Consider the following 27329-nt stretch of genomic DNA (forward strand, 5'->3'; position numbering starts at 1 on the left):
ACAAGAAGTGGACATAGTCATTATTCACAGTCATTACTAGGGTTGTCAGCATGACTTATGCAGTATATTCCAAGGCTTATGAATTTATTCGAGAAGTAAACTAAGTCAGTATGCACAATTATTAATGTTCCCCTCCACTGAAAAACAGCTTTATAGGTTGCATTTCAAACATTAATATTTATTATTAATGTGGTATTTCTTACAATTAATTATTGTCTATTGTTTTTGTTGATGACTTATTTTAGTAGCCCTAATGTGTTTAGAAGAGTCTGGAAAGTAAACTGTTGATCTACATGATCTAAGGATCTTTTTTTTTCTTATGTAATGCTAAAATATCTACAGTTAATGTTAAAACCCAAATAACCTGAACTGTTCTGTGTAACACATAAGCTGAATTTGTGAACAACCTGGCTGTTCTTTCCATATAATAAAAACGTCAATGGAAACTGGGGTTGTCAAGCTCCAACATGACCAAAATTCACCTTATAATTACCACACTGTAAAAAGTAATGAGTTGAACTTACTTGGAAAACCTGTGGAAACTGATTGCCTCAAATTTCTCAAGCAAATTAGTTTATAATTTTTGAGTTAATAAAACTTACTGTAACTTTGTATAGGTAACTTGTGTATATGTATAGGTTACCAGAAAACTTGAGTGTTGGTAACTCAATTTGACAAGTTCAGCCAACTTAGAGATTTAAGTTAAGCTTAGTGCACAGAACTCAAACAAAACAGTTCTCTTAACAAGTCTGCTTTGTTCACATTACTAGAAAAATGTGTGGAAACTGATTGCCTTAAATTTCTCAAGTAAGCTGTACTCAAAACTTAAAGTTGTTAATACAAAGACAGAAAACAGATTGTTAGCACAACAATAGGGCATTTATTTGTTTAAAACAATGTTACTTCAAGTCATTATTTTTTAGGCATGCTATCAAATCAACAATTTAACACTGTAAGAAAAATTGCACATAATGCACTCAGGAAATAAATAGAAAATTCAACAAATTTGTAAAAATCAGTTATGTTTACTCGCTTTTCTTAAGTAGATTCAGTGATTACTTTTTACAGTGCATAAAGGTGGTCAATATGACTTGGTGGTATGTTTGCAAGACCTCTAAACACCATACGAGAAGTGATTATTCACATTCATTAATATTCATCCCCACGGAATCTCTGAAAAATGCACTACAAAAGTCATATGGACTTGTGAAATGACGTGTCAGCAACATTTGAGACCAAATGCCATTGGTTCTTGAGATTAAACCATATTACAACCACCATATTTGACACGTGAACTACAGCAGAGAAAAACTGTCAGTCTAGGGCCTTTCTCACCGCTTTAGTTCCAGAACTAAATGTACAGTACTAAAGTACTGGGACGATTTTGCGCGAACTATTTCCCAGTACCATTTAAAGGGTTGCATTCGCACCGACAGTGTGTACTAAGAAGTGACGTAAGCCGGTCGACAGCGTCGTCATTTGTGCGCGACGTTCAACAACGGAAACAAAAGAAGAACAACATTACATATGAAAGACAGGAGATGGATCCCCTTCGTCCCCGAGATCAAGCAGTGCCCTCAAGTACCTGTGAAATGTCTCTACCCTCCACCCTTTTATCTTAAAAGTCTTCACGCAAATCTTCATTGGGCCCCGAGGCCCATCCCTCCCTCCAACAATGACCAAAGCTATCTCTATCAGTCAAAAACTGCTAAAGTTTCCTATCGGAATTTCTGTTACAAAATAAGTTGACACAATGTTTACAGTATGTTTACACGGCGTTTTAAATCATGGCGGGGGAGGGCGTTTTCGTACGCGTTTGGCCAATCAATGTCTACTTGCATCACGGCTAGTACCAGTTGTGCTGGTTAGACCCTGCTCCGGAGTAGGAGCTAATTTGGTTCTCGAAAAAGGCAGTCCGGTACTAAAATCGCACCCAGTTCCGGCAGTGCGAAAACGCCAAAAAGTGGGTAGTTCCACAATTAGTTCTGGTACTATGAAAGGTTCCCACGGTGCGAAAGGCCCTTCTGTCTCACAAAGTCATCACATGGCTTCATAAGTCTTGGAATGTAGCGCATGAGTCTCCTGGATCATTTTTTAAGATGTTTTCATGTTTTTTAATCAATTTTCGAGCTTGACAGCTCCAGTCGTCATTCACTTTGACTATATGGAAAAGAACGGCCAGGATATTCTTAAAAAATTCACCTATTATGTCCATTGAAAAAAAGAAAGCCATCCAGGTTTGTAGTGAGTCATATCAGAATCGTGGAAGTTTATTCAGCACATTATTTTGTCGAGGTCACAGACAGCGCTGATTGTTTATTCAGTGCAGGCAGTGCCGGTCGGGATCGTGGGAGCAGATGTACTCATTAAACATGTATTGTAACGTGTCTTTTACATCAGTCAGTCAGAATCACAGTGAGGCAAATCTCCACAGTGGCCGTCTGAATGTCTTTTCAATGCTAAGTCTGTAGTAACTCAGGGCTTAACGTAACCTTATAGTGTCCAAAGTAATACTAATGTGTGTTTGTAGAGTCCCATCGGCCCCCGAGAAGAGAGCTGAGCGATGTGAGACTGAGACACCATTAGTAAGAGAAAGCAGAGATTAAAGGGGTCATATGATGCTGCTAAACAGAACATTATTTTGTGTATTTGGTGTAATGAAATGTGTTTATGCGGTTTAAAGTAAAAAAAACATTATTTTCCACATACTGTACATTATTGTTTCTCCTCTATGCAGAGAAAGGAAAAATTGAAATCGCATCATATGACCCCTTTAAAGCCCTGTTTGGATGGAACTAGATTTTCCTGAGGAAATCGCTTTGTGATTTTAGTCCGGTCTGAGTCGAACATGCGTTTTTGTCAGATGACCATGGTTAAAAATTGCAGAGCAAATTGCTAACAGTTTGGAAAAGCTGCAGCTGCAATATAATATTTGATCTTTTCATTTATTTGCACTTTTGCTGAATATGCAAAGCTGCATTTATCAACCCATATTTAGACCTATTTTTTTCAAAGTTGCTGGCTGCTTGAATCCCATCAAGCATAACAAGAGAAAGAAGTCAATAATAAGAGCATTCACCGATTTCTCAAAATGGTTTTGTGATCACATGACTTTCCCAAATCCATTAGATATAACATCTGCAAAATGTTTTTCCTCAGTAATTGAAAAGTCTTGATTTGCAGTACAAATATCTAAACATAACAAAATCGACTTAAGAAAAAGTCTTGTTTATTGAAAATGTGTGAACAATAAAAATGATCTGTCAATGGGATAAGAAAAATCAACTTTATTCCAAGAGGAAACAAGTTCATTTTTCGTACTCCTCTGGCAGGTATTTAGTCTTGTTTTAAGCATAAACTTGGTTAATTTTTCAAAAATTTATTTAAGAAATAGTTCACCCTCTGCAGTGAATGGGTGCCGTCAGAATGAGAGTCCAAACAGCTGATAAAAACATCACAATAATCCACAAGTAATCCACACCACTCCAGTCCATCAGTTAACATCTGGAGAAGACAAAAGTTGTGTGTTTGTAAGAAACAGATCCATCCTTGATGTGTTTTAACTTTAAATCATTGCTTCAGTCCTTTATCCATAATGTCTGTATCAGGAGAGAAATATACACAGATCAAGCAAGCCAAAACAAGCTCTAATCAAATATGTGGGTGGCTTTTGATGTGAGAGACAACAGAGTATGGACTTTTTCTCTGGATGAAGCATTATTATGGATTATGGACTTATATTTTAGCCAGAAGCAACGGTTTGTAGTTAAAAACGTCTTAATGATGGATTTGTTTCTTACAAACACAGCTTTTCGCTTCACAAGATGTTAACTGATGGACTGGAGTGGTGTGGATTACTTGTGGATTATTGTGATGTTTTTCAGTGATATCAGCTGTTTGGACGCTCATTCTGACGGCACCCATTCACTGCAGAACATCCTTTGCTGAGCAAGTGATGCAATGCTACATTTCTCCAAACCTGTTCCCATGAAGAAACAAACTCATCTACATCTTGGATGGGCTGTGGGCGAGTACATTTTCAGCAAATTTTCATTTGTGGATGAAGTATTCCTTTAAATCATTTTGCTTCTCAAGTAAATGTGTCTTGATTAAATAGTTAATCTGTTCCCATGAAGAAACAAACTCATCTACAACTTGGATGGGCTGTGGGCGAGTACATTTTCAGTAAATTTTCATTTGTGGATGAACTATTCCTTTAAGTCATTTTGCTTCTCAAGTAAATGTGTCTTGATTAAATAGTTGTACAAGACAAAAATACTAAGAAAATAATTTTTTGCAGTGTACAGAGATCATCTGTATCAGTACATGTAGTCGTCGCTTAATAATCGTAACTCAAACATCGCTTAGAAAACAAATCTCGTCCGAAGGAGAGATGTGTAGGAAGAAAAAATGAAAGCCTATAAAAAAAGAACGATGAAAGGGCAACGATATAAATAATGTACTGAGGTAAGTAATAATCTCAGTGAAAAGGAGAGCGAGAAATACTCACTATAAACCCAAATGATGTAACGAGGAATGAATAAAAGGGAGGAAAGAGAAAGAAAAGGGGGATGAAAGAAAAAAAGTGTGATGATAATGGCAAGGTACGGGATTATGGGTGAGAAGTGGAACGAGAGAGATGGAGATAAGATGAAAGGAGAGGAGAATGCCGGCTGCTGATTGGCTGAGCTGCGGTGGTGGAGGAGATCAAAGCTGCAGGCTTTAACCAGCTCAAACCCCCAGAGCTCACCGTCAGATTCTCATCCGCACAGAGACCGGCGGAGAAACCAGGGAGTTGAGGAGGTGTGAATGGAACCGGAGGAGTGCAGATTGTAGATTATGTAATGTTGTAGATGTATTGTGTTGTGTGTAGCTGAAAGGAGAGATACTGAAGACATGTAAATGTCCTAATTAGAGGTTTCTAGAAGAGAATGAAAAGGAAGAATAGGGATGGAGGAGTGACGTAACACAATAAAACCTGAGCTTAAAGGGATAGTTCAGGTAAAAATAAAATACTGGCATCATTTACTCTCCTTCATATCACTACAAACCCTGTCGCCTGGGAAACACAAAAGAAGATGTTTAGCAGAATGTCCAGGCTGGTGACAGAGAATGGGGACTGGGGCTGTTGAGCTCAAAAATGACTTATTTGCACTTTATTCCAAATCTTCTGAAAGCCATGTGAGAGCTAACTGTCTGATTTTTACAGGAATTAATACTTTTATTCAGCAAGTATGCATTAAAGTGATCAAAAGTGACAGTACATTTGAAATGTTACCAAAAAAAGTTTTTTTTTTTCAAATAAATGCTGTTCTTTTGAACTTTCTGTTCATCAAAGAATCCTGAAAAAAAATCCACAAAAATAGGAAGCAGCATGACTGTTTTCAACATTGATAATAATCAGAAATGTTTCTTGCACAGCAAATCAGCATATTAGAATGATTTCTGAAGATCATGTGACACTGAAGACTGGAGTAATGATGCTGAAAATTCAGCTTTGATCACAGAAATAAATTACATTTTAACATATATTAAGATAGATAACAATTATATTATATTGCAATAATATTTCACAGTATTACTGATTTGACTGTTTTTGTAATCAAACAAAAGCAACTTCAGAAGACTTTCATAATATCGTATGATTTGCATAGACTACTTTTTTGATTAGTGTTTTGTTATTTTAGCACTATTTATTCACTATTATTCACTATTATAATTTTTCTAATAAAATTATTTTTTTGCTTTTAATAAATATTTTAAATAACATATAATTATATAGAATATAAATGAATTATTTTCAGTTTCAGTATTTAATTTTAGTTTAGTTTTTAGTCATTTTGTTTTGTGCATTTGTCTTTTTTTCTTAGTTTTTGTTCTTTTTAAATATTACTATTTATGTTTATTTTAAAATTAAACATTTACTTCAAATTCAACTTATTTCAGTAAGTTGCCAAGGCATAATGTGTTGTTTGTTTGTTTATTTATTTATCTATCATCTATATCATGATATTTTATTTGACTATATTTATGGACTGCCCATGTTCCCATGTACCTTATGTAGCCCTGCCCCTTTTCAGAAGATTCACATGATAACTTTTGTTAACTCTACATTAAGTAAATCCACTTCACCGTTTAATTACTCTTCAACAGTTACAGAGTCATCGCAAAAAATGAAGTTCAAAGACAAAATTTTAAAGATGGCTGTGTGCTTGTTTCTCTGTCTATAGAGATGAGCAGACGAGAGATAAGAGATGTTTTCTTTTGTGTTCCATGGAAGAAAGAAAGTCACACAGGTCGGGAATAACATGAAGGTGATTAAGTGGTGACAGAACCTTCATTTTTGTTTGAATTAAAGGGTAATTCAAACAAAAATGAAGGTTCTGTTCTTAACTCGGGCTAAACGAAGTCAGGCTGTGTTGCTTGGTTGGAATCATTTCTGTTACATTTGTATTTCCGTAACAAGACTCTAACTGGTCCAATAAGGGCAGCTCAGCCTGACTCAGCTCAATTTTAATGCATTGGAAGGTCCTCGTGAGAACAGAATATCTTAAATTCTATTCGAAAGCTGCTGTAATTGCTTGTTTTCCAGTCTCATTGCAAGCAGAACCTCAGATTCGTCCACCTGCGGTTTCTTGGTATAAGATGCACCTGTGACTCTGCACGCACTCGTTTTCACACACTCAAACTCAATTTTAAAAGTATTATCTAAGGACAAGGATGTCTTGTCATATACACACAAGCACACATGATAGCACACACAAGCACACCCCAAAATCAATTTCAACGTGATTACTTTTTTATTTTTGCAGAGTACCCTTTCTATTTCATCTGATGCACTTACAATGAGACATCCATTCACACAAAGTCATTCTGAGAAGAATCCTTGAGCTCTGTGGAATATGTCGTTCCTGTCTAAAGCAATCGAACTGAAAATAACACAAACTGCCTCTCAAAAAACTACAAAAGTCACTACAGTTGTGCTCTCAGATGGGTTTGAGCTACAGTAGTGACTATGATTATTTCATCATTATACAATGAAAATGTGATTAATAATGACAACAATAATACTGCTAATGATATCATATTTATATATTAATCATATAAGAATTTTGTACTTTAAAAGCACCATGAAAGTGGTTCACATGATTTGATCATTTTGTACTCCACTTATGGTTGGATACTCCACACACTGGATATCAGTAACGCCAAACGCCACTGGTTTTCATGTTAACACACCATATTTGGTACTTTAACAGTTTTTTTATTTTATTATTTTTTATTTTATTTAAATTTTACAATCAATTCCTTGAATGTATCTATTAATGTCAGTTAATGGACCTGAGCTGACATGGACTAAAAATGAACAGTTGTATTTTTATTAGCTAACATTAACAAAAATGTATAAATACTGTAACAAACGTATTGCTCATTGTTAGTTAATGCAAAAAAAAGAAGAAAAAAAAGCATTTTCTCAGAACTCAGAATTTGCTCAATATTTTCAAAGCATTTTCTCAGATATGAACTCAGAACTGCAAGATGTTAACTCGCAATTGCGAGTTTGTAACTAGATATAAACTTAGAATTATTTACCTTATTTATTTATTATTCCATGGTGAAACAAAAAACAGAATTGCGAGATGTAAACACAAAATTCAGAGAAAAACAAAGTCAGAATTGATATGTAAACCAAAACGTTGTAAACCAAAATGCAAAGCAAAACAAAAATAGGATTCTGAGTTTATATTTACCAATTCGGACTTTTTTCTCTGAATTGTAAGAAAAAAAAATCCGAATTGTGAGATAAAAAGTTGTAATTACCTTTTTTACTTTTATTTTTTGTGGCAGAAATAGGCTTTCATAGAAACATTATTTATTGTGAATTTATTTGTTTATTTATTTATTTTATTTACTTTTTTTAAGACCAAATAATTACCTTGTTAAATGGTTTCACTAAGGGTGCTTTCACACCTGTAGATCGATTGCTTTGTTCCGAAACAGGGATTAAAATTATTACAATGTTGCTTTTTATTGTTTTGTTTGTTTTGATTGTTTTGGCACGGATCCGGGCGCGTTTGCCATGTTCACATATGCCCAAACGAACCGAGCTAAGGGGGGAAACGCGCCAGGTTCCGAAACAACGGGCCAGGTGTGAAAGCACCCTAAGGGTTCGGTTGTAGTGAGAAAGCAATCCGATCTAACGGACCAACGAACCAGGCTATATCACAATGTATAATGGGTAATTACGTAAGTTCCGTGAAAAGCATTAGCTTTGTTGTTTAGCTAATACTTCAAAATGAACCTTTGAATGTCTGTGGGTGAGCACGTTTTCGCCATTCAAAATAAAAAAGCGCACTTTTTCATTTTATAATGCCGTCTTATTGCTCTTTTTCCTAGTATGTGCATTTTAAAAATGCTTTCCCAATGAATCCTGGACTCCTGCTCAAAATGAATTAATATAAGGACAGCTACAAAAAAAAAAAAGCTGTTGTTGTTCTATCCTGACGGATGACAGCTGTGACAGCTAAGTGGAATCCCGGAAAATAAACGGTGGAACTTTGACCAATGAGACAACAGTTTACTCGCGCGTGACTTGTATTAACAAATTTGGTCTGTTTAGAAACTTTGCCGTGTGAAAGCGAACCGCACCAAGAATAAAAAGCAACATTGTAATAATTTTAATCCCTGTTTCGGAACAAAGCAATTGATCTATAGGTGTCAAAGCACCCTAATTGTTAGTAACATTGGCGAGAACCCCCCAGCTCCAATTCGCACAAATCCCATCCTGACTGGCTGGCTGGCAGGATCTTTCTGTCAGCCACTCTGACTCCAATCCAACCCCTCCCCAAAATTCCCAGCTGCTGCGCTCATCCCATATACAGAAGCATTCCTGCCCAGCTCACTTCCCATGGTTCCCAGTCATTTCCAGTCCTCATGCACATTCACACATTCAGTCCAGTCAGAGCAGAACTAGACTGACACAAGTATGACAAAGAGAGACTTTTGGTTTTACAACACGCTCATGCTAGGACCCAAATGGAGACGTTCCTTCACAAGAGTTTAGAGGCTTGGAGAGATTTTGCACCAAAGTGGCTGTCCTGGACTGACGGATAAGTGTAGTGTTCACATTTGCAGCTCCAGACCTTCTGTCTTCCCGATCCGGATTTAATCAGGCTGTTGTGGGCGACTGTGATCATCTCCAGCCTGTCACTTTATACTGTAAATCTGGGCTTTTATCAGATTACGATATGCATTTCATGTGACAAACTGTTTGTAAGCATCGTTATGGAATGAACATATGCATTCACATCCTAAGGGTTCCTTTCTTAAATTCTCTCTCTCTCTCAAACACTATGTTACAGATACTGGGCAGTTGCTATGCAGGTTGCTAGGGTATTCTGATTGGTTGTGTGTGCTTTGCTATAGTGTTTTGTGTGTTTGCCTGATGGTAAGGCATATCTATGCATTTGCTATATCATTCTGAGTGGTTGCTATGCAGTTGCTATGGTTTTTCATGTGGTTGCCACGGGACAAGGCGTATCTATGCATTCACTTTAGTGTTCTGGGTGGTTGCTATGCAGTTGCTATGGTTTTTCATGTGGCTGCCAGGTGTCAGGACATATCTTTGCATTTACTTTAGTGTTCTGAGTGGTTTCTATGCAGTTTCTAGGCTGCCCCTTGCAGTTGTCAGGTGCTAAGGTGTATCTGTGCATTTACTATGCATTACAGTGTTCAGAGTGGTTGCTATGCAGTTGCTAGGGCACTCTGAGTGGTTGCTGGTGTGTTGCTACGCAGTTGCTAGGGAATTCTGAGCGGTTGCTAGTGTTTTGCTACGCAGTTGCTAGGGCATTCCGAGTGGTGGATGGTGTGGTGCAGCGCAGTTGCTAGGGCACTCTGAGTGGTTGCTGGTGTGTTGCTACGCAGTTGCTAGGGAATTCTGAGCGGTTGCTAGTGTTTTGCTACGCAGTTGCTAGGGCAATCTGAGTGGTTGCTAGTGTGTTGCTACGCAGTTGCTAGGGCATTCTGACTGGTTGCTAGTGTGTTGCTAGGGCATTCTGAGTGGTTGCTTGTGTGTTGCTACGCAGTTGCTAGGGCATTCTGAGTGGTTGCTAATGTGGTGCTACGCAGTTGCTAGGGCACTCTGAGTGGTTGCTAGTGTGTTGCTATGCAGTTGCTAGGGTATTCTGAGTGATTGTTAAACAGCATAAGCAATACTAATGAGAATGTTAGGTCTGATCAGATGAGCTCATCTTCATCCTGGTGTTTTTAAGTCTCTCATCACGTGTTTTCTGTCCCATCAGCCACCAGTTCGGCACATCTGGAGGACCTGGCGTATCTGGATGAGCAGAGACACGCCCCCCTGCGCACCTCCTTGCGGATGTCCCGACAGAACACGGGCGCGGGTCGCTCCGGGCAGGACCTGCGAGGTGAGCGACGGCTCGTACCGCGCGTTCAACTGCTTAGCTTCTATTCACATCTGCCTGATGTTGTCCGTGAATGTCAGCTCACAGATATATTTGGTCAGAAGGCGTGCACAGATCAGTAGCTTCATTCTGTCATTGACTCTTTGCAGTGTGAGTGTTTGGACTGACAGCAGGGCTGCGTCCTCATCTACTCTCTGTCTCTGTGTGTCAGTGTCCACTGAGACGCTGCGTTTAATATGGAGATAGAATTGTTGCATAATTCCAAATAAATAGATTATGATCCACAAATAAATATAAAGAGATTAAAAAAATTAAACATATTGACAAATAAATAGAATGAGATCCACAAATAAATCTTAGAGTTTCACAAACATTAATTAAATTCACAAATAAATAAAATGAGATTTGCAAATAAAAATCATATTCATAAATATATTTTTATGTCACAAACACAATTTAGCCTGGCATTCATTTGTGAATCGCGTCCTGTGCATTTGTGGATCTCTGCACGCATTTGTGGATTTTGAAAATTTCTAGCGTCAAGACACTGACAATCCACAAATGCGTGGACTCACTAGAAATGTTTCAAAATCCAGAAATGCGCACAGCGATCTACAAATGCACAGGATGCGATTCACAAATGAATGAATAAATGCCAGGCAAATTTGTGTTTGTGACATAAAAAGATATTTGTGAATATGTTTTTTATTTGCAAATCTCATTTTATTTTTTTGTGAATTTTATTAATGTTTGTGAAACTCTAGGATTTATTTGTGGATTCTCATTCTATTTATTTGTCAATATATTTAATTTTTGTTCATCTCTAAACTAATGCACATAGTTAATAATAAACAATGCCATGATTTTTGCAGAAAGCTTATAGATGTTTTTTTTTCTTTTTTCTTTCTTTGTCATTTATTTATGACTAACAAATGTGTATTGGTTTATGTTAAAATTGTCTAAAATTTCTAAATGGTTAGAATTTTATATGTAATGCAAAAACAAATCTTACATTTAGGCCTAAATATTATATTTTATTTGATCTTGTTTTGTTTTGTTTTGTTTTGTTTTGTTTTGAGTGCCAAACAGAGGTATTTTAGTTAACTAAAACCATTAAAAAAAAACATTTTTGTTACGTGAAATAAAATAAATGTTCATTGAAATAAAGAAAAAAATATGTATAAAAACTTGATAACTACACTTGATATACTAAAATACCGTAACTAAAATAAAAACTAAACTAAAATTAAAATGAATAAAAACTATATAGACATGAACTGAAAACAAACAAGAAAACATGACAAAAACATCAAAATTACTAAAAAATTTACTTAAAAGAAAAAAAGAAAAACAAATGTTAAATATTAATAACAACTATAATAGTGTCTCAGTGATACTAAAACAACAGTGGTGCTACACATGCTCAGATGAAGGAAGCAGAAAGTGATTTCACACAGGCCTCTGCTAATGTCCACTGGGTGAGGACTCATCTGGACTCCTCCTTTATCTTCAGCAGATAATTAGGAGACTAGGGCCTTGGAGTGACCTCAAATCCTCTGTTTCCCCAGATGCTCACACACATACGCACACACTCATTTACACACAGACACGCACACACTCACTCACACTGCTTGCTCGGTGACGTTGGACGGTGTTACACCTGCTGGTCTGGTGTGCCGCTCTCACCTGGTGAATAATTAAAATAGATCTCACTGCATCCGGTTCGCAATCAGGAGAGAAAATGCCAAGGTGACTCTCATAATATGGCTTAATATTAACCAGCACCTCGAGGAACCGTCGTCCTCCTGACAGCCATTAACATTTGAAGTTAAACTCAAACCCAACATCCATTGCATGTTTTTGTCACAAAAATTAAATAAATTAAAAAAAAAAAAAAATTTAATAAAATTAAAAAAATATTTAATTGCAATGGAATTAATGGAGCAACACAAACATAAAAACAATACATTTAAAAACTGTGTGACAGACTAATTAGACTAGTGTGACAGACTTGCAAAAACATCCAATATTTATAACTTTTACTTACTTTACTTGCATGTTTTTGTCACAAAAATTAAATAAATTAAAAAAATAAAATAAAATTAAAAAAATATTTAATTGCAATGGAATTAATGGAGCAACACAAACATAAAAACAATACATTTAAAAACTGTGTGACAGACTAATTAGACTAGTGTGACAGACTTGCAAAAACAATCAATATTTATAACTTTTACTTACTTTACTTTACTTTACTTTTAGTCATTTAGCAGACGCTTTTATTCTATCAAGATCATGTAAAATCAGTTAACAGTAAATTTTGAAACTACCAGTCAAAAGTTTGGTATCGGTAAGTTTAAAAAAAAAAAAAATTTTTAAAGACTCATCTGCTCACCTAGGTTGCATGTATTTGATCAAAAATACAGTAAAACAGTAATATTGTGAAATATTATTTCAATTTAAAAGAACTGTTTTCTATTTGAGTATATTTTAAAATGTCATTTATTTCTGTGACGCAAAGCTGAATTTTTAAATCATTACTCCAGTCTTCAGTGTCACATGATCTTTTAGAAATCATTTTAATTCATATTATTATAATTGTTGAAAACTTTTATTTTTCGCTGGATTGAATCAAAAGTTTGACAGAACAGCATTTATTTGAAATAGAAATCTTTTGTAACATTGTAATTATTTTGATCAATTTAATATGTCCTTGCTGAATAAAAGTATTAATTCCTTTAAAAAAAAATCATATTGACCCCAAACGTTTGAACGGATGCAGAAGAAAAAACAATTTTTTACTCAAAGAAACATTTAAAAAAGGAACAGTGGCCTATTTTAACTGCCAATGATGCAAAGTGTCTTTAGGTGTGTGCAACTGTTCGAATCACCCTTACAATAACTCTACAACTGTAGTGATGGCATATTAAACGCTAAAACCACCATAGTGTTTGCATTTACCACTCATTACACATTGATAATGGAAAGAAATGTTTCTTGAGCAGCAAATCAGCATATTAGAATGATTTCTGAAGATCATGTGACACTGAAGACTGGAGTAATGATGCTGAATATTCAGCTTTAATCACAGGAATAAATGACATTTTACAGTATATTACAATAGAAAACAGTTATTTTAAATTGTAATAATTTTTCACAATAATGCTGTTTTTACTGTATTTATAATCAAATAAATAAAAATTGTAATCGAATAAATGCAAGTAAATGCCTTGGTGAGCAGAAGAGACTCTTTCAAAAGCATTTAAAAAAAAAATCTTAATTATTCTAAACTTTTGACTGGTAGTGCAGAAGTCAGGGTCGTGTCAGACTATCACTCTCACCATTTAAAAAAGCCTTATTTTACTTGCATTTGCCACTCAGCAAGTGTAGATTTTGGATCTTGAGATCTTTGGATCATGAAAGTGGTGCTTTTAATGCACAGATTTGACAGAAATGTACTTGGACAGTAATCACAATTGTGGGAAATGATGTGTTTCCTCTTTAACTGTCTCTCACATCCTCACCTGAAGTCTTCACCCACTGCATATTTTATTTGGAGTGATGTGCTTTTTTCAGTGCAAGCTCTCTCTCTTTCTCCTGTCGCCTGTCTGTGTGTGTCTCAGCTTCCGCTAACAGTCATGCCTGGCAGTCTCAGTCACGTAAGTGTGGGATCTTACAAAGGCTGATCTCTGTCCCGTCTGTGCTGTCAAATGTCCCTTTGATAGCCGAGTAGCAGTAGTGGCCTGTGATCTTCTGGAATGACTGTATCATACTGTATTTTGTGATGTGGACAAATTAGTTGTGTGGTAGGTGTGTAAATGTGGGGCCCTATAAAATATTTTTTTACATTTATTATTTATTTTCTGCTTGTTTTCCCCCCAAATTGTTTTCATATTTTTAAATTATTGTTTTGTTTTTGTTATACATTATGTGATTATATTATAATTTTGTGTGTCTGTATATATATATATATATATATATATATATAATTACATATATATAATTATAGTACTAGCCTATATTATATGTATGATTATATAATTGTATTTTTGTAAATACTAATTATAATAATAACTCATTAAAAATATTATAACATAATATAAATTAATATTAGAATATATATATATATCATAATATAAAGTATTATTTATATTTACTAAAAATACACATAATATAATAAATTATTTAATCTAAATAATCTATCTTAAATGTATATGTATAATTAATAATGTAAATAAATAAAATGAACATATATATATATATATGAATTTATTTTTATTTGTAATAATGATGAACTATAATAATGTAATAATGATGAACTAATGAACTATTCTATCCTAATGACATTTTATCATCAAAAAGTGTCTAATTAAATTAATTAATAAAACATTAACAATTTAGTAATTTTTGTTTAGTGTTTAGTCAAAAAAGTTCATATCAATACAACAACATAAATCTGCAATATTTTTAATAAAGTTGTAATTGATTCTTCAATTCTGCCTTAAATCATAGGACCCTAGATATGTGTCTTTCTGTGAGCGTATGTGTCTGTTGATTGTTTACATTTTAGGTTATTTCTGCGTGTTTGTAATATTTTAGAGGGTGCATCTGAATATTTTTCATACACATTCATATTTTTGATACTTTTTGTCCTTTCCCAGTGCGATTCGCTCCATACAGACTGCAGGACATCGCACTAAAGCCGCTGCTTTTCGAGGTGCCCAGCATCACCATGGACTCTGTGTTTACTGGCCGTGATTGGCTCTTCCAGGAGATTGACGCATACCTACGCACTGCCCACTGCGCCACTAATCGTGGTGTGGTTCTGGTAGGCAACATCGGCTACGGCAAAACGGCCATCATCTCGCGCCTCGTGGCTCTCAGCTGCCATGGCAACCGCATGCGACAGATCGCCTCCGACAGCCCACAGGCGTCGCCAAAACGTAAGGTTTATTACTAGTATATGTGACTTTTGCAAAGTGCACTGACCAAACTTCATATGTTATCTGTCAGCCAATGGTGATTCTGTGCCGCAGTGAACTTTTCTAAAGCTCATTTAGGCAAAAGCTGAAGTGTGTGACTTCTGCGCCAGTCTTTCTCTCTCAACACCAAATGTAATCACAAAAATAATGAATGTGTAATGAATATAATATAATCAACATGGGCTCATTAAAACATATCCCTGTCTATATTTCTGGAAAACTCCAAAAACGTACCTCACCCTTAGTTCACTGCCGTTTCCAGCCGGAATTCACACAAATTATGATTGCGGGGCAGAATTAATGAAGACTTATTTTCATATGATTTCTTGCACAATACTATGTCATGGCCTCAACACATTTTTACCATAGTGCATGATTTGTAAACAAATATTTTGATGTTTGTATCTCATAAGCAGCTCCATATGTTTGGCTTTTCTGATGTAGTAAACTTGCTCGGTAGCGCACCCGGTACAGCATTGCACTTGTGATTGTGATAAATAACTTGAGTACAAATCCCACCTCAGCAAATGAGTTTTCATCTCACGTTTGCTTTTGTTATCACTTTCAATTAGGTTTAGGGTTGAGTTTAGTATAGATGGTATGTTATTATCAAAAACGATTAACCATTTAGTGCTGCTCACTGGACATTTCATTTTCAAACTGCTGCAATATGTACAACAACCAGCGTAATAAAACATTGCCAGAGTTTCGGATAAAACTGAACACGCTTTTAGCTCCACTCACTAGACATTTCACTAAAAGCGTCACAAAAAGTGTGCAAGAAGCCACGTAATGTAATTTTACAGAAATGTTTTTTTACTTTGAGCCTGGGTTTAGTATAATTCATTGTTTTCATGTGTGGTCAGATGGAGATGGCATCCCTCTCACGCAGCCGCAGCCTTCCCATGGTACACTGGGAGGAGGAAGTTGCCCTGGAACTCCAGAAATGAGGAGGAGACAGGAGGAGGCCATGAGGAGGCTTGCATCACAGGTACACACACACACACACACACACTAGGGAGTAATAATGCATCAATGCATTGATTTAAGGAATTTAATTATCAATTATAATTAACATAATAATAGCCAATGTGTTACAGAGTTTTCTCAGATAACACGCACACTCTTGGTACTATGGAAGCCTGTTTCTGCCACGGGATAAATAATAATAGTAAACAAAAGAAAAGTAATTGAGACTTTTTTCAGTCAGAATCGCAAGAAATAAACTCAAAATTCTGACTTTTTTCTCACAATTCCAACTTTTATCTTGCAATTTTGACTTAATACAGACTTTTTCTCTGAATTCTGGCTATACTGTACAACTCACAACTTTGACTTTTTTTCTCAGAATTGCAAGGGAAAAAGTCAGAATTGTGAGCTATAAACTCAGAAATGTGAGGCAAAAAAAAAAGAGATAAAAAGTCACAATTACCTTTTTAATGTTTGTTATCCCATGATGGAAACAAGCTTCCATAGGGTGCAGATACTGAGCTTGAGGGACTAAAGCAAGAACAATTCAATAAAAATAAATAAATAAATACAATTGTAGTAATTAAAATAATAATGATAATAATTTTAATAAATAATACATTTTACATTTCAAAATAAAGAATAATTAATATACAATTATGTAAAAAAAAAATCACTTTTGATTGTTAAATGCACAGTTAATTGTTATTTTTCAGTTCAAATGTTTATGTTCTGGAATATTTGAAAAATATTTTTATGTTGAAACATATGTGATGATTATTTATTCTTAAATTTGTATACACTATTAATTGATTTGTTGAAATGTTAATTTTGTGACCCTATTAGATTGAAAAAGGCCTCTTATCTAAATGTATGTGACAGAAATCATGTTTCAATTACTGGATTAGTATCTTTGTGTTACATGATATGTAAATCTATTATGCATATTCAACGACATACCTACCTTCTTCATCCATTTGGTATCAGAAATCAAAGCTGGTTTCTCACTGAAGCTGAAACACACACACACACACACACAGACGGTTTCCCACATCAATCTTCTCACAATAAATCCTGTTGTAGAATTGCTTCTCCTCACACACAAAAGGCCGTCTTAACCTGTGCGGACCTGCTGTTGCGGTCTCAGCTATTGCATTATGCAGATATGTTTAAAAAAGAGAAGTTGGTTTGCCAGTGCGCCTCATAAAATATTTATTCAGGCAGAAAGCAATTTCCTTGCCATGCTATTAGATCTAGTTAAGTCAATGCATTCAAAATCAACTCTCTCTTTCTACCCTTCTGGATGGCTTAAGTCCTTTTAAAACATTTGTATGAGTGATTTAGTATTCTAATATAGTTGATCCTCTCTCTGGCTGTCACAGCCAGGACTCTGCATCTGATCTCTCATTTCTCCATCATCTCCTCCACCTGCGCTGTGATTTGTGTAGCCTTTGGCTCTCCAAATCTGTCAAATCTGTGCGCCACTGGACCCCTATGACCGGAGCTTTCGCCGTTAAACCATCACACCTCATTAACAGAGTTTGTGGAGCTTGAGGGGATGTTGCTGGTGTTTGTCGCTCTTGCTTTTTAAATCCTTTCTCTGGAGTCCACAATAATGCACGTCAAACTGAATTATCATGCAGAGATGCAGTAACAGTGGTGTAGCATTTGGAAATGGGTGAGACACATTATTTTACATCATAGTAGGTAAAACATTGTGGGTTATGTTTTAGCCAACTATGATTACCAAGTTGTTGTTAATTCTCCGAATGGTGTGGTTACAGAGGGCTGTGCATTGAACAGGACTAGTTAAAAAGAATGTTTTGTTTTTTTAGTTTGTATTTGCTTGTAACATGAGCATGCAGGCTGTAAAATCTTTTAATGTTTTTGAAAGAAGTCTCTTCTGCTCACTAAGGCTGCATTTATTTTAACAAAAAAAATACTGTAAAATCAGTAATGTTGTGAAATATTATTACAATTTAACATAGCTGTTTGCTATGTGAATATATTGTAGAATGTAATTGATTGCTGTGATCAAAGCTGAATTTTCAGCATCATTACTGCAGTCTTCAGTGTCATATGATCCTTCAGAAATCATTCTAATATGCTGATTTGATGCTCTGATTATTATCAGTGTTGAAACAGTTGTGCTGCTTCATATTTTTGTGGAAACGGTGATACATTTTATTCTTTGATGAATACTTGACAGAAGTAGAAATCTTTTACAGTCACTTTTGATCGTTTTAATGTGCTCTTGCCGAATATAAACACTAATTTCGCTGTCCAAAAAAAAAAAAAGAAAAACTAAACCCAAAATTTTAAACACTAGTTTATGTAAATATCATAAATCATTTTAGAATTAGTTATTATATTATAAATAATAATATTGATATTAAAATGTACAATATTAAAATATTACATAAATATATCAAATCTAAATATGAAATAAACATCAGACTATAGATAGATTCTGTTTTGAATAAGTATTAAATCACAAATAACCCTTACCCTAAATAATACAAAACATTAAAATGTGTAATATACTCCACTTTCCTGCATTGCAAACCATGCAGTTTTGAAAGTGAGTTTAGCCGATATGTGACGTTTAGATCCTTTATGCACGTCAAAGTTCACCAAACTCAACTGAATATATTCTGTAAAATGCAGTAAGCATGAAACTCTTGAGCTTTCAGAAGCGCCATAGGCATCCAGTCTGACTGGAGCACATTACAGTAATTATCTGCCTCTCTCTCGGTAAGTTCTGCTGTATTACGAGCAGCTCTGGGCCCCCTGCTCGGTCTGCTTCACGCTTATTTCAGAAGTGTTGAATAATGAACATCAGGACAGATGAAGGTGAAGTCGGAGTTGGGAAGGTGTCACTACATTGTGCTGATTTCCTTTTGAACACTGTAGCTGTATTCTCAGTGAAAATACAATGCAGCCGTGATTTGTACCTTATTTTCTACTGACGCTTCCAATTTCAGGTGCAATAAGTATTTGCTAGAAACATACTACAATCCAACAATGCTTAAAAGTGCAGATGTCAGCTTTCCACAATTTTGCTCACTTCAATGACACGTCCTCTTTCCAAAACTCCGCCCCCCCCGTTCTTGTCAGCCAACCAGATGTCAGCAATCCCGAATGGGCAAAATGATTGGCATGCAGAAATGCTTACAGAACATGTTGTCTTTAAATAGCATAGTGTAATATAATTGTGTAAACAGCTCTATACACGCCCCCACATATCTACCTCACTATGTGGAAATATTAGCATAATGCCGCCCAAATGTGTACGCAAAGAAAGAAGCATCATATGACCCCTTTAAAGCAGCTGATTAAGCTAATTACTGCTTTAATGGAACCAATTATTTGCACTTGTCTCAAAGATGAGCGTCCCACAGAAACTAATGATAAAAGGCTTGCCATGGCCTCATTCTAATTTGAGGGAGAAAATGTTTGCAATTCAGCACTGTGCCACTCAAATCTCTCAGGGGACAAATAAAAATGCACTACAGCCACACAGCATATTGTCTTTCTGCTCTTCATTTGGGGACTGTTGTTTCACATCATAATCAATATTATTAGTAACATTTTATAATTGTTTTGTATTACAGCAAACTGGCGATCGATCAGCACAAATTCTGCAGTCTGGTGTATCTCTCACCTGTGCTTCTCTTTGCCGTCCCCTGCAGGTCGTGGCGTATCACTACTGTCAGGCAGATAACGCCTACACCTGCCTGGTTCCGGAGTTTGTGCACAACGTGGCGGCACTGCTGTGTCGCTCGCCACAGCTCGCCGCGTACAGAGAGCTGCTGCTGAAAGAGCCGCACATACAGAGCATGCTCAGTCTGCGATCCTGCGTCCAAGATCCGCCCACTGCCTTCAGACGAGGGGTGCTCGAACCACTGGATGCACTGTATAAAGGCATGAGAGATCAACAGCCATAAACAAGCACATGAGTGGATTAATCAAGAGTTTGTGTTTATATCTTTAAAGGAATAGTTCATACAAAAATGAAAATTGTTGAACATTTTGTTACCCTTAGATCATCTAAGATGTAGTTTGTTTCATCATCACAACAGATTTGGAGAAATGTAGCATTCCATCACTTGCTCACCAATGGATCCTCTGCAGTGAATGGGTGCCGTCAGAATGAGAGTCCAAACAGCTGATAAAACATCACAATAATCACAAAAAATCAGCACGACTCCAGTCCAACATTTAACGTCTTGTGCAGCCAAAAGCTAATGCTAGTCCTCTATCCATAATATTGTTTTCTTCAGTGAAAAAGTCATCTCGTCTGAATCAGGAGAGAAATATGCACAGATCAAGCACCGTTTACAAGCCAAAACAGCTCTAAATAAATATGCATGGGGATTTTGATATGAGGACATTTGGACTTTTTCATTGGAGGAAGCGTTATTATGGATTATGGACTCCTATTAAAAACGTCTTAATGATGGATTTGTTTCTTACAAATATGCAGCTTTTCACTTCAGAGGATGTTAATCGATGGACTGGAGTGGTGTGGATTACTTGTGGATTATTGTGATGTTTTTATCAGCTGTTTGGACTCTCATTCTGACGGCACCCATTCACTGCAGAGGATCCATTGGTGAGCAAGTGATGGAATGCTACATTTCTCCAAATCTGTTCTGATGAAGAAACAAACTCATTTACATGATGGATGGCCTAAGGGTGGCTAAATTTTCAGCAATAAATAAATAAATAAAATAATAATTTGGGGGTGAACTATTCCTTTAATGTAAAATAGATGCAGAAATGTAATTCAAAAGATTTACTGCATGTGTAAAAGTTTGTATGTTGTTGTTATTCCTCAGAGAGGAAGATCACTCCAGATGAAGACCTCATCATTCTCATCGATGGTCTGAATGAGGCTGAGTTCCACAAACCAGACTATGGTGACACTATTGTGTCTTTCCTCTGTAAGACCATTAACAAGTTCCCAGCCTGGCTCAAACTGGTGGTGACTGTCAGAACCTCTCTGCAGGTAAACACACAAACACACTATGACTGTTAATATGTCTCATTCTCGCACAACGACAGCTCGGATTTCTACCATATAAATATTTAAATAACAGAATCATTGCACAGTTCCAATATTTGAAATATATACTAAAAAATACAGTACCGTTCAAAAGTTTGGGGTCAGTAATATATTTTAATATATTTATATTTATTATATTTTAATATCGATTTTAATATATCTTAAAACTTGTGATTAAAGCTGAATTTTCAGCATCATTACTCCAGTCTTCAGTGTCACATGATCCTTCAGAAATCATGAAAATATGCTCAGAAGTTGATTATGGCGGCTTTTTTTTTTTTTTTTTTTTTTTTTTTTTTTTTTTGCCTCCACATTTTGAACTTCATGGATATTTTTCAGCTTTTTTTTTTGCCCCCACATTTTGAACTTCATGGATATTTTTGTCTGTTAATTTCTCTGTTAATTTCTCACCCAGGTATGATGACATATGAATTTATGTTTTGAGTTGAAAATCAGTGGAAAAACACTGAACTTTTTGAAATTTTACATTATAAATAATAATAGATTATTAATTTGCATGCAAACTTCTAAAATAGGCTTTTATAAAGAGCTCATTTTTGTTTTACCTATAAATGCACTTATTACAAAAATTGATAAATTTTGAGTATTTAATACATAAAAAATCGTAAACAAACTAGGTTGAAATATTAAGATGCCAAGTCAAAATAATGACTTAATGTGACTTAACATTTAAAAAAATACACTATTTTTTGGTACATTTCGCATCAAAAAGCACAAAATAATATAAGCTTGAAGTTACTGATCTTACCTCTTTCTTCCAGGAAATCACCAAACCTCTGCCCTTCCACCAAATCTCTCTGGACGCCCTGGAGGAAAATGACGCCATCGACCACGACCTCCAGGGCTACATCCTGCACCGCATCCACAGCAGCACAGAGATCCAGAACAACATCTCCCTCAACGGAAAGATGGACAACACCAGCTTCGGCAAGCTCAGTTCCCACCTCAAGGCCCTCAGCCAGGGCTCTTTCCTCTACCTGAAGCTCACCTTTGACCTGATCGAGCGCGGCTACCTGGTGCTCAAGAGCACCAACTACAAGGTGGTCCCGGTCAGTCTAGCTGAAGTTTACCTTCTGCAGTGTAACATGCGCTTCCCGACACAGTCGTCCTTCGAAAGGGCCCTGCCGCTTCTCAACGTGGCCCTGGCCTCCCTGCACCCGCTCACCGATGAGCAGATCTACCAGGCCATCAACAGCAGCTCGGTGAAGGGCACGCTGGAATGGGATGACTTCCAGCAGAGGATTGAGAACCTGTCTGTGTTCCTGGTGAAGAGACGGGATGGGACACGCATGTTTGTGCACCCTTCTTTTAGAGAATGGCTCATATGGAGAGAAGAGGGAGAGAAGACCAAGTTCCTCTGCGATCCCAGGTCTGACAAAATGCACTGGAATACCAAATACGAGTAAAAATGGGCTTTGTCTAGTGAAAAAGAATAAATGATCAAACTCTCCTGCTCACACAGAAAGTTTAAAACAGCCTAAGATGGTTTGCTGGCTTACCAGCCTGTGTTTTGCTGGTTTTGAAGTGGTTTTGGGCACATAGATTAACCAAACCATCTAAAGACCAGCTTAGTGTATATACAGTATATATGCACAATAAATGTTGTCGGGTTTCTATGATTGAGCACTCAATAATGAAAAACCTGTAATGAAACTATAGCTACAGTCAAACTTCCCATTCAATAGAAATTATATTTAATACTAAATTATAGCTAGCTGTAAGCTATAATCAAAAATGACTAACTGCATTGACGCTACTTACAGTGTTGTTTGAAAGTCCACTTGTAAAAATGCTTATGTTTTGTCAGCTTTGTATATTTCTTGCTATAGAACATATATGTAAACACATAAATTAACATTGTATATACACTAACGTTAAAACTTTTAGGCTGGTAAAATATTATTAAAAAATGAATGCGTAAAGAAGTCTCTAATGATCACAAGGCTGCATTTATTTGCTCAAAATTACAGTAAAAAACAATATTGTGAAATATTCAAAATAACTGTTTTCTATTTAAATATATTTTCAAACGTAATTTATTTCTGTGATCAAAGCTGAATTTTCAGCATCATTACTCCAGTCTTCAGTGTCACATGATCTATCTAAAGACCAGCTTAGTCAAGGTGGGAGTTTGTTGAGATCTGCACAAGTAAAATGAATACCATCTGTCCATAAGGAACAAACCCATACAATCTAAAAATACATTTTTAATTAAACAGACACACATTTAGCTGTAAAACAGGATAAATGCAAATTTAAAAAACTCGAGACATGTTTTATTTAATATATACATATGTATTAAAACTGGTTTATGTATGCATTAATATGTCAATACATACGAATTAGAGGTCAATCGATATTGGATGTTGCTAATACAATAATAATGTGCCTGAAGAAAGGCAATAAAAATATATTGCGCCAACACTTGTAAAATCTATATATTGAATCAATGTCATGGTTATTATTGTTAACTAAAAATAAAGCTATAAAAGAAACATTTTCATTAATTGAAATAAAATATGCATTTTATTTGACCTAGTTTGCAACATTTTTGTTTAGTTTAAGTTGAAGTACTAAATTAACTAAAACTAAATAAATAATATAGATACAAACACAAATTACCTAAACTTTAACAAAATTTAAAATGGAAGCAAAAAAAAATCTAAAAATAAAAAACGAATTACATTTTTTTTTATATAAGTATGTCAATATTACTAAAAAACAGTGATCAATGTGTTAAATAATGTTTTAGTCTCTCTTTCCTGTGACGAGGCAGCCCGTCATCAGCTTTTGACATTTTATAATTGCACTAGAAATTCCCAAATTTAAGACCTCCTAAATAATAATTAAGAATTTTGTAAGATTTGCATTCATGCATTTATTCAAAGTGACTTACAACAGAGGAACAAAAGCAATTCATCACAGAGCCAACAACATGCATGTTATATCATTTAAGATATTTAAGACTTTCTATGGTATTAAATCTCATCAAACTGAATTTAATTGACATTTTAAGATTAAAGTCTTAAAGAAATCTGAGAAGCAGATTGTATCTTCAGGGTTTTGTGACAGGTGCAGTTTCACTGTGAAGTATTTTAGATTTCTTACATGTTTTTTTTGGCTTGTTTTTTAAGGAATGGCCACACGCTTCTGGCTTTCTGGTTCTCCAGACAAGAAAACAAACTAAATAGACAGCAGACAATTGAGTTGGGTCACCATATACTGAAAGCACACATATTCAAGGTAAGAGTGTCATGCAAGTATGTGTTAGCAGATCGCCATAATGCCTGTATTTTACAGGTAAAGCTTTCATGCATTAAGGCTTTTCGTCTCATTTTCTCATCGTACTGTAGGGCCTGAGTAAGAAGGTCGGAGTTTCTTCATCCATCTTGCAAGGGCTGTGGGTGTCATACAGCACAGAGAGTTTATCAGCAGCTCTGTCATCGCTCAGAAACCTTTATACACCTAACATAAAGGTACTGCTCAAATTTACAGATCTTACATTTGTTTCTTGCTCCACAGCATTAGATAGATTTTTCTGCTTTCATTTTCTGTAGGTGTCCCGGCTGCTGATATTGGGTGGTGCTAATGTGAACTACCGTACAGAGGTGTTGAACAACGCTCCGGTGCTGTGTGTGCATGCTCACCTGGGCTACGTGGACATGGTGAACCTGCTGCTGGAATATGGTGCCAGTGTAGATTCAACATCTGAGAGCGGCCTCACTCCTCTTGGCTACGCCGCCGCCGCTGGACACCTGGGCATAGTTACCGCTCTCTGCAAGAGGAAAGCAAAGGTACAAGAGTGTCTGACACTCTTAAATCACCATATATATATACAGTGGGTACGGAAAGTATTCAGACCCCCTTAAATTTTTCACTCTTTGTTTCAGTAATATTCTTGTGAAAACCGTAATACATTTTTATTTTTTAGGAACCTTTGATGAATAAAAAGTTTGAAAGAACATCAATTATTTGAAATCAATATCTTTTGTAACAACATAACTGTCTTTACTGTCACTTTTTATAAATTTAATGCATTCTTTTCTTTCTTAAAAAAAATCTAGCTTATCCCAAACTTTTAAATGGTACTGTACATTTAAATAAATAAAGAAATCTTTAAAAATGTTTTTCACTACAAGAACAATATGTAAAATGTGCTGGGATTCTGCTTGATATACCAATATTTTGTTACGCTACTTATTCGTGTAGTAACGTTGATAACATTGCTACTTGTATTTATTTACTAGATCTTGGTGTAAAGTCTGATCTACTTTGCAGCTTATTCTGATCAAGAATCAACCAATTTTTTTAATGTGACTTTGAGGAGAAGGTAGATTTTAAATCAGATACTCAGATATTTTAAAACAAAATTCTGGTTTGATAACAACCTTGCAAATGTTGTCAAAATTAGTGACTACTAGATCTTCCCCTGAAGCGCAAATATTTTAGTGCCCAGTACCTTGTAAAATGCACTTTGGTTGCCTGTGGGACTGATAAAAATCCATCCAGGATTCACAGAATTTGCATAAAGCCAGTCAATCAGACTGGAGCTTATGGTTTAGTCGGTTCCTTTGCTTTTGCAGTTCGCATCAGACCATGCAGAATGATATTTATGTGCATGTCTGTCCTCTCCTTAGCTCGACCACTTGGACAAGCATGGTCAGTGTGCCCTAGTGCATGCTGCTCTTAGAGGACATCTGGAGGTGGTGAAGTTCCTCATTCAGAGCGACTGGGGTCAGATGCACCTCCAGAGCCCCTCCCCTACACAGTCACAGGACACGCCCTCCCCCACGCCACCAGATGCCACGCCCTTTCCCACACAAGCCACGCCCCAGGAGTCACAGCCCTCCAGCCCTGAGCGACAGGACGATGCAGCGGAGGCGCCGCAGGAGTCCGAGCAGAAGGTGGAGGAGCAGGAAGAGACTGCAGAAGAGTCCGAACAACAGACGCAAGCGGACGCACAGACTCAGCAGCAGACATTGCCACAGCCTGTGACCTTCAACAAGAGCGTGGCAGTACAGCAGGCCCTTATAGCAGCAGCCAGCATGGGTTACACAGAGGTAATGGCCTGTTGGTGTCACACAATTCCTTGCATGCTCCTTGCTCATATAGCTACTAACTGTATCTGTGTCTTTAAGATTGTGTCTTATCTCTTGGACTTGCCTGAGAGGGATGAAGAGGACACTCAACGCGCCCAGATTAACAGCTATGATACCCTGTGGGGTGAGACAGGTAGAGCTCCACTTATATAGGATTTTTCAATCTAAGCTGCCTGCATAGACAGCTGCCTACTGAGGCAGCATCCTACCTGGCATGGCAGGGATGCACCAAAATGAAAATTCTGGGCCCGAACCGAAACTGAAACTGCTTTGTAATAATTGTTTATTATTTTATTAAATAATATTAAGTAATTTTGTAAGACTTTTTAACCTTTGTCAGAGAGTGAATGTGCATTTTTAGCATAATTTCACAAAGCTAAAGTCAGATCACTCTGTTTGCTTTAAGTCTTGTAATTGTACAATCTACTTGAAATAAAAAATAACATGCTCATGCTACATGTATGTAGCATCTTTGTTTGGACTGTGATTAAAATGCAGTGGTTGTTCTAATTTCAAATGGCTACAGATTTTTTTGAAGGCCAATTCAGCCTGTAATAGAGCAAATAAACAGCTTGTTCATGTAGTCTTTCATTCTTTCTTGTCTCTTGCTTAAAAAAAAAAATCAGCTATCGGTATCAGAATCAGCCCATTTGCTGACAATCGGAATCGTCCATGAAAAATCATAATCGGTGCATCTGTACTTTTTTGTAGATAGCCTACTGGTTAGTTTTCTCAAACAGTCATAACTTTGACTTTTAACAGCAAG

General features: G+C 36.1%; 1 protein-coding gene across 5 annotated transcripts in view; it reads left to right on the forward strand.

Moving 5' to 3' along the window:
* Positions 1-27329, forward strand: part of tanc2b (tetratricopeptide repeat, ankyrin repeat and coiled-coil containing 2b) — a 78900-nt gene that overhangs the window by 41132 nt on the left and 10439 nt on the right. For 3 of the 5 annotated variants that reach the window (XM_016513367.1, XM_016513368.1, XM_016513371.1), the window contains exons 5-16: positions 10302-10427; positions 14048-14083; positions 15086-15367; positions 16273-16397; positions 20068-20299; positions 21217-21386; positions 22226-22833; positions 24599-24707; positions 24818-24940; positions 25022-25258; positions 26102-26524; positions 26603-26696. In XM_016513367.1, coding sequence (XP_016368853.1) covers positions 10302-10427; positions 14048-14083; positions 15086-15367; positions 16273-16397; positions 20068-20299; positions 21217-21386; positions 22226-22833; positions 24599-24707; positions 24818-24940; positions 25022-25258; positions 26102-26524; positions 26603-26696 — 2565 coding nt within the window. The remainder of the gene's footprint in view (positions 1-10301; positions 10428-14047; positions 14084-15085; positions 15368-16272; positions 16398-20067; positions 20300-21216; positions 21387-22225; positions 22834-24598; positions 24708-24817; positions 24941-25021; positions 25259-26101; positions 26525-26602; positions 26697-27329) is intronic. The other 2 variants (XM_016513370.1, XM_016513372.1) reach the window with 1 other exon arrangement.

Source organism: Sinocyclocheilus rhinocerous, unplaced genomic scaffold (genome assembly GCF_001515625.1).
Source record: "Sinocyclocheilus rhinocerous isolate Xijiao unplaced genomic scaffold, SAMN03320098_v1.1 scaffold24, whole genome shotgun sequence".
Taxonomy (NCBI): domain Eukaryota; kingdom Metazoa; phylum Chordata; class Actinopteri; order Cypriniformes; family Cyprinidae; genus Sinocyclocheilus; species Sinocyclocheilus rhinocerous.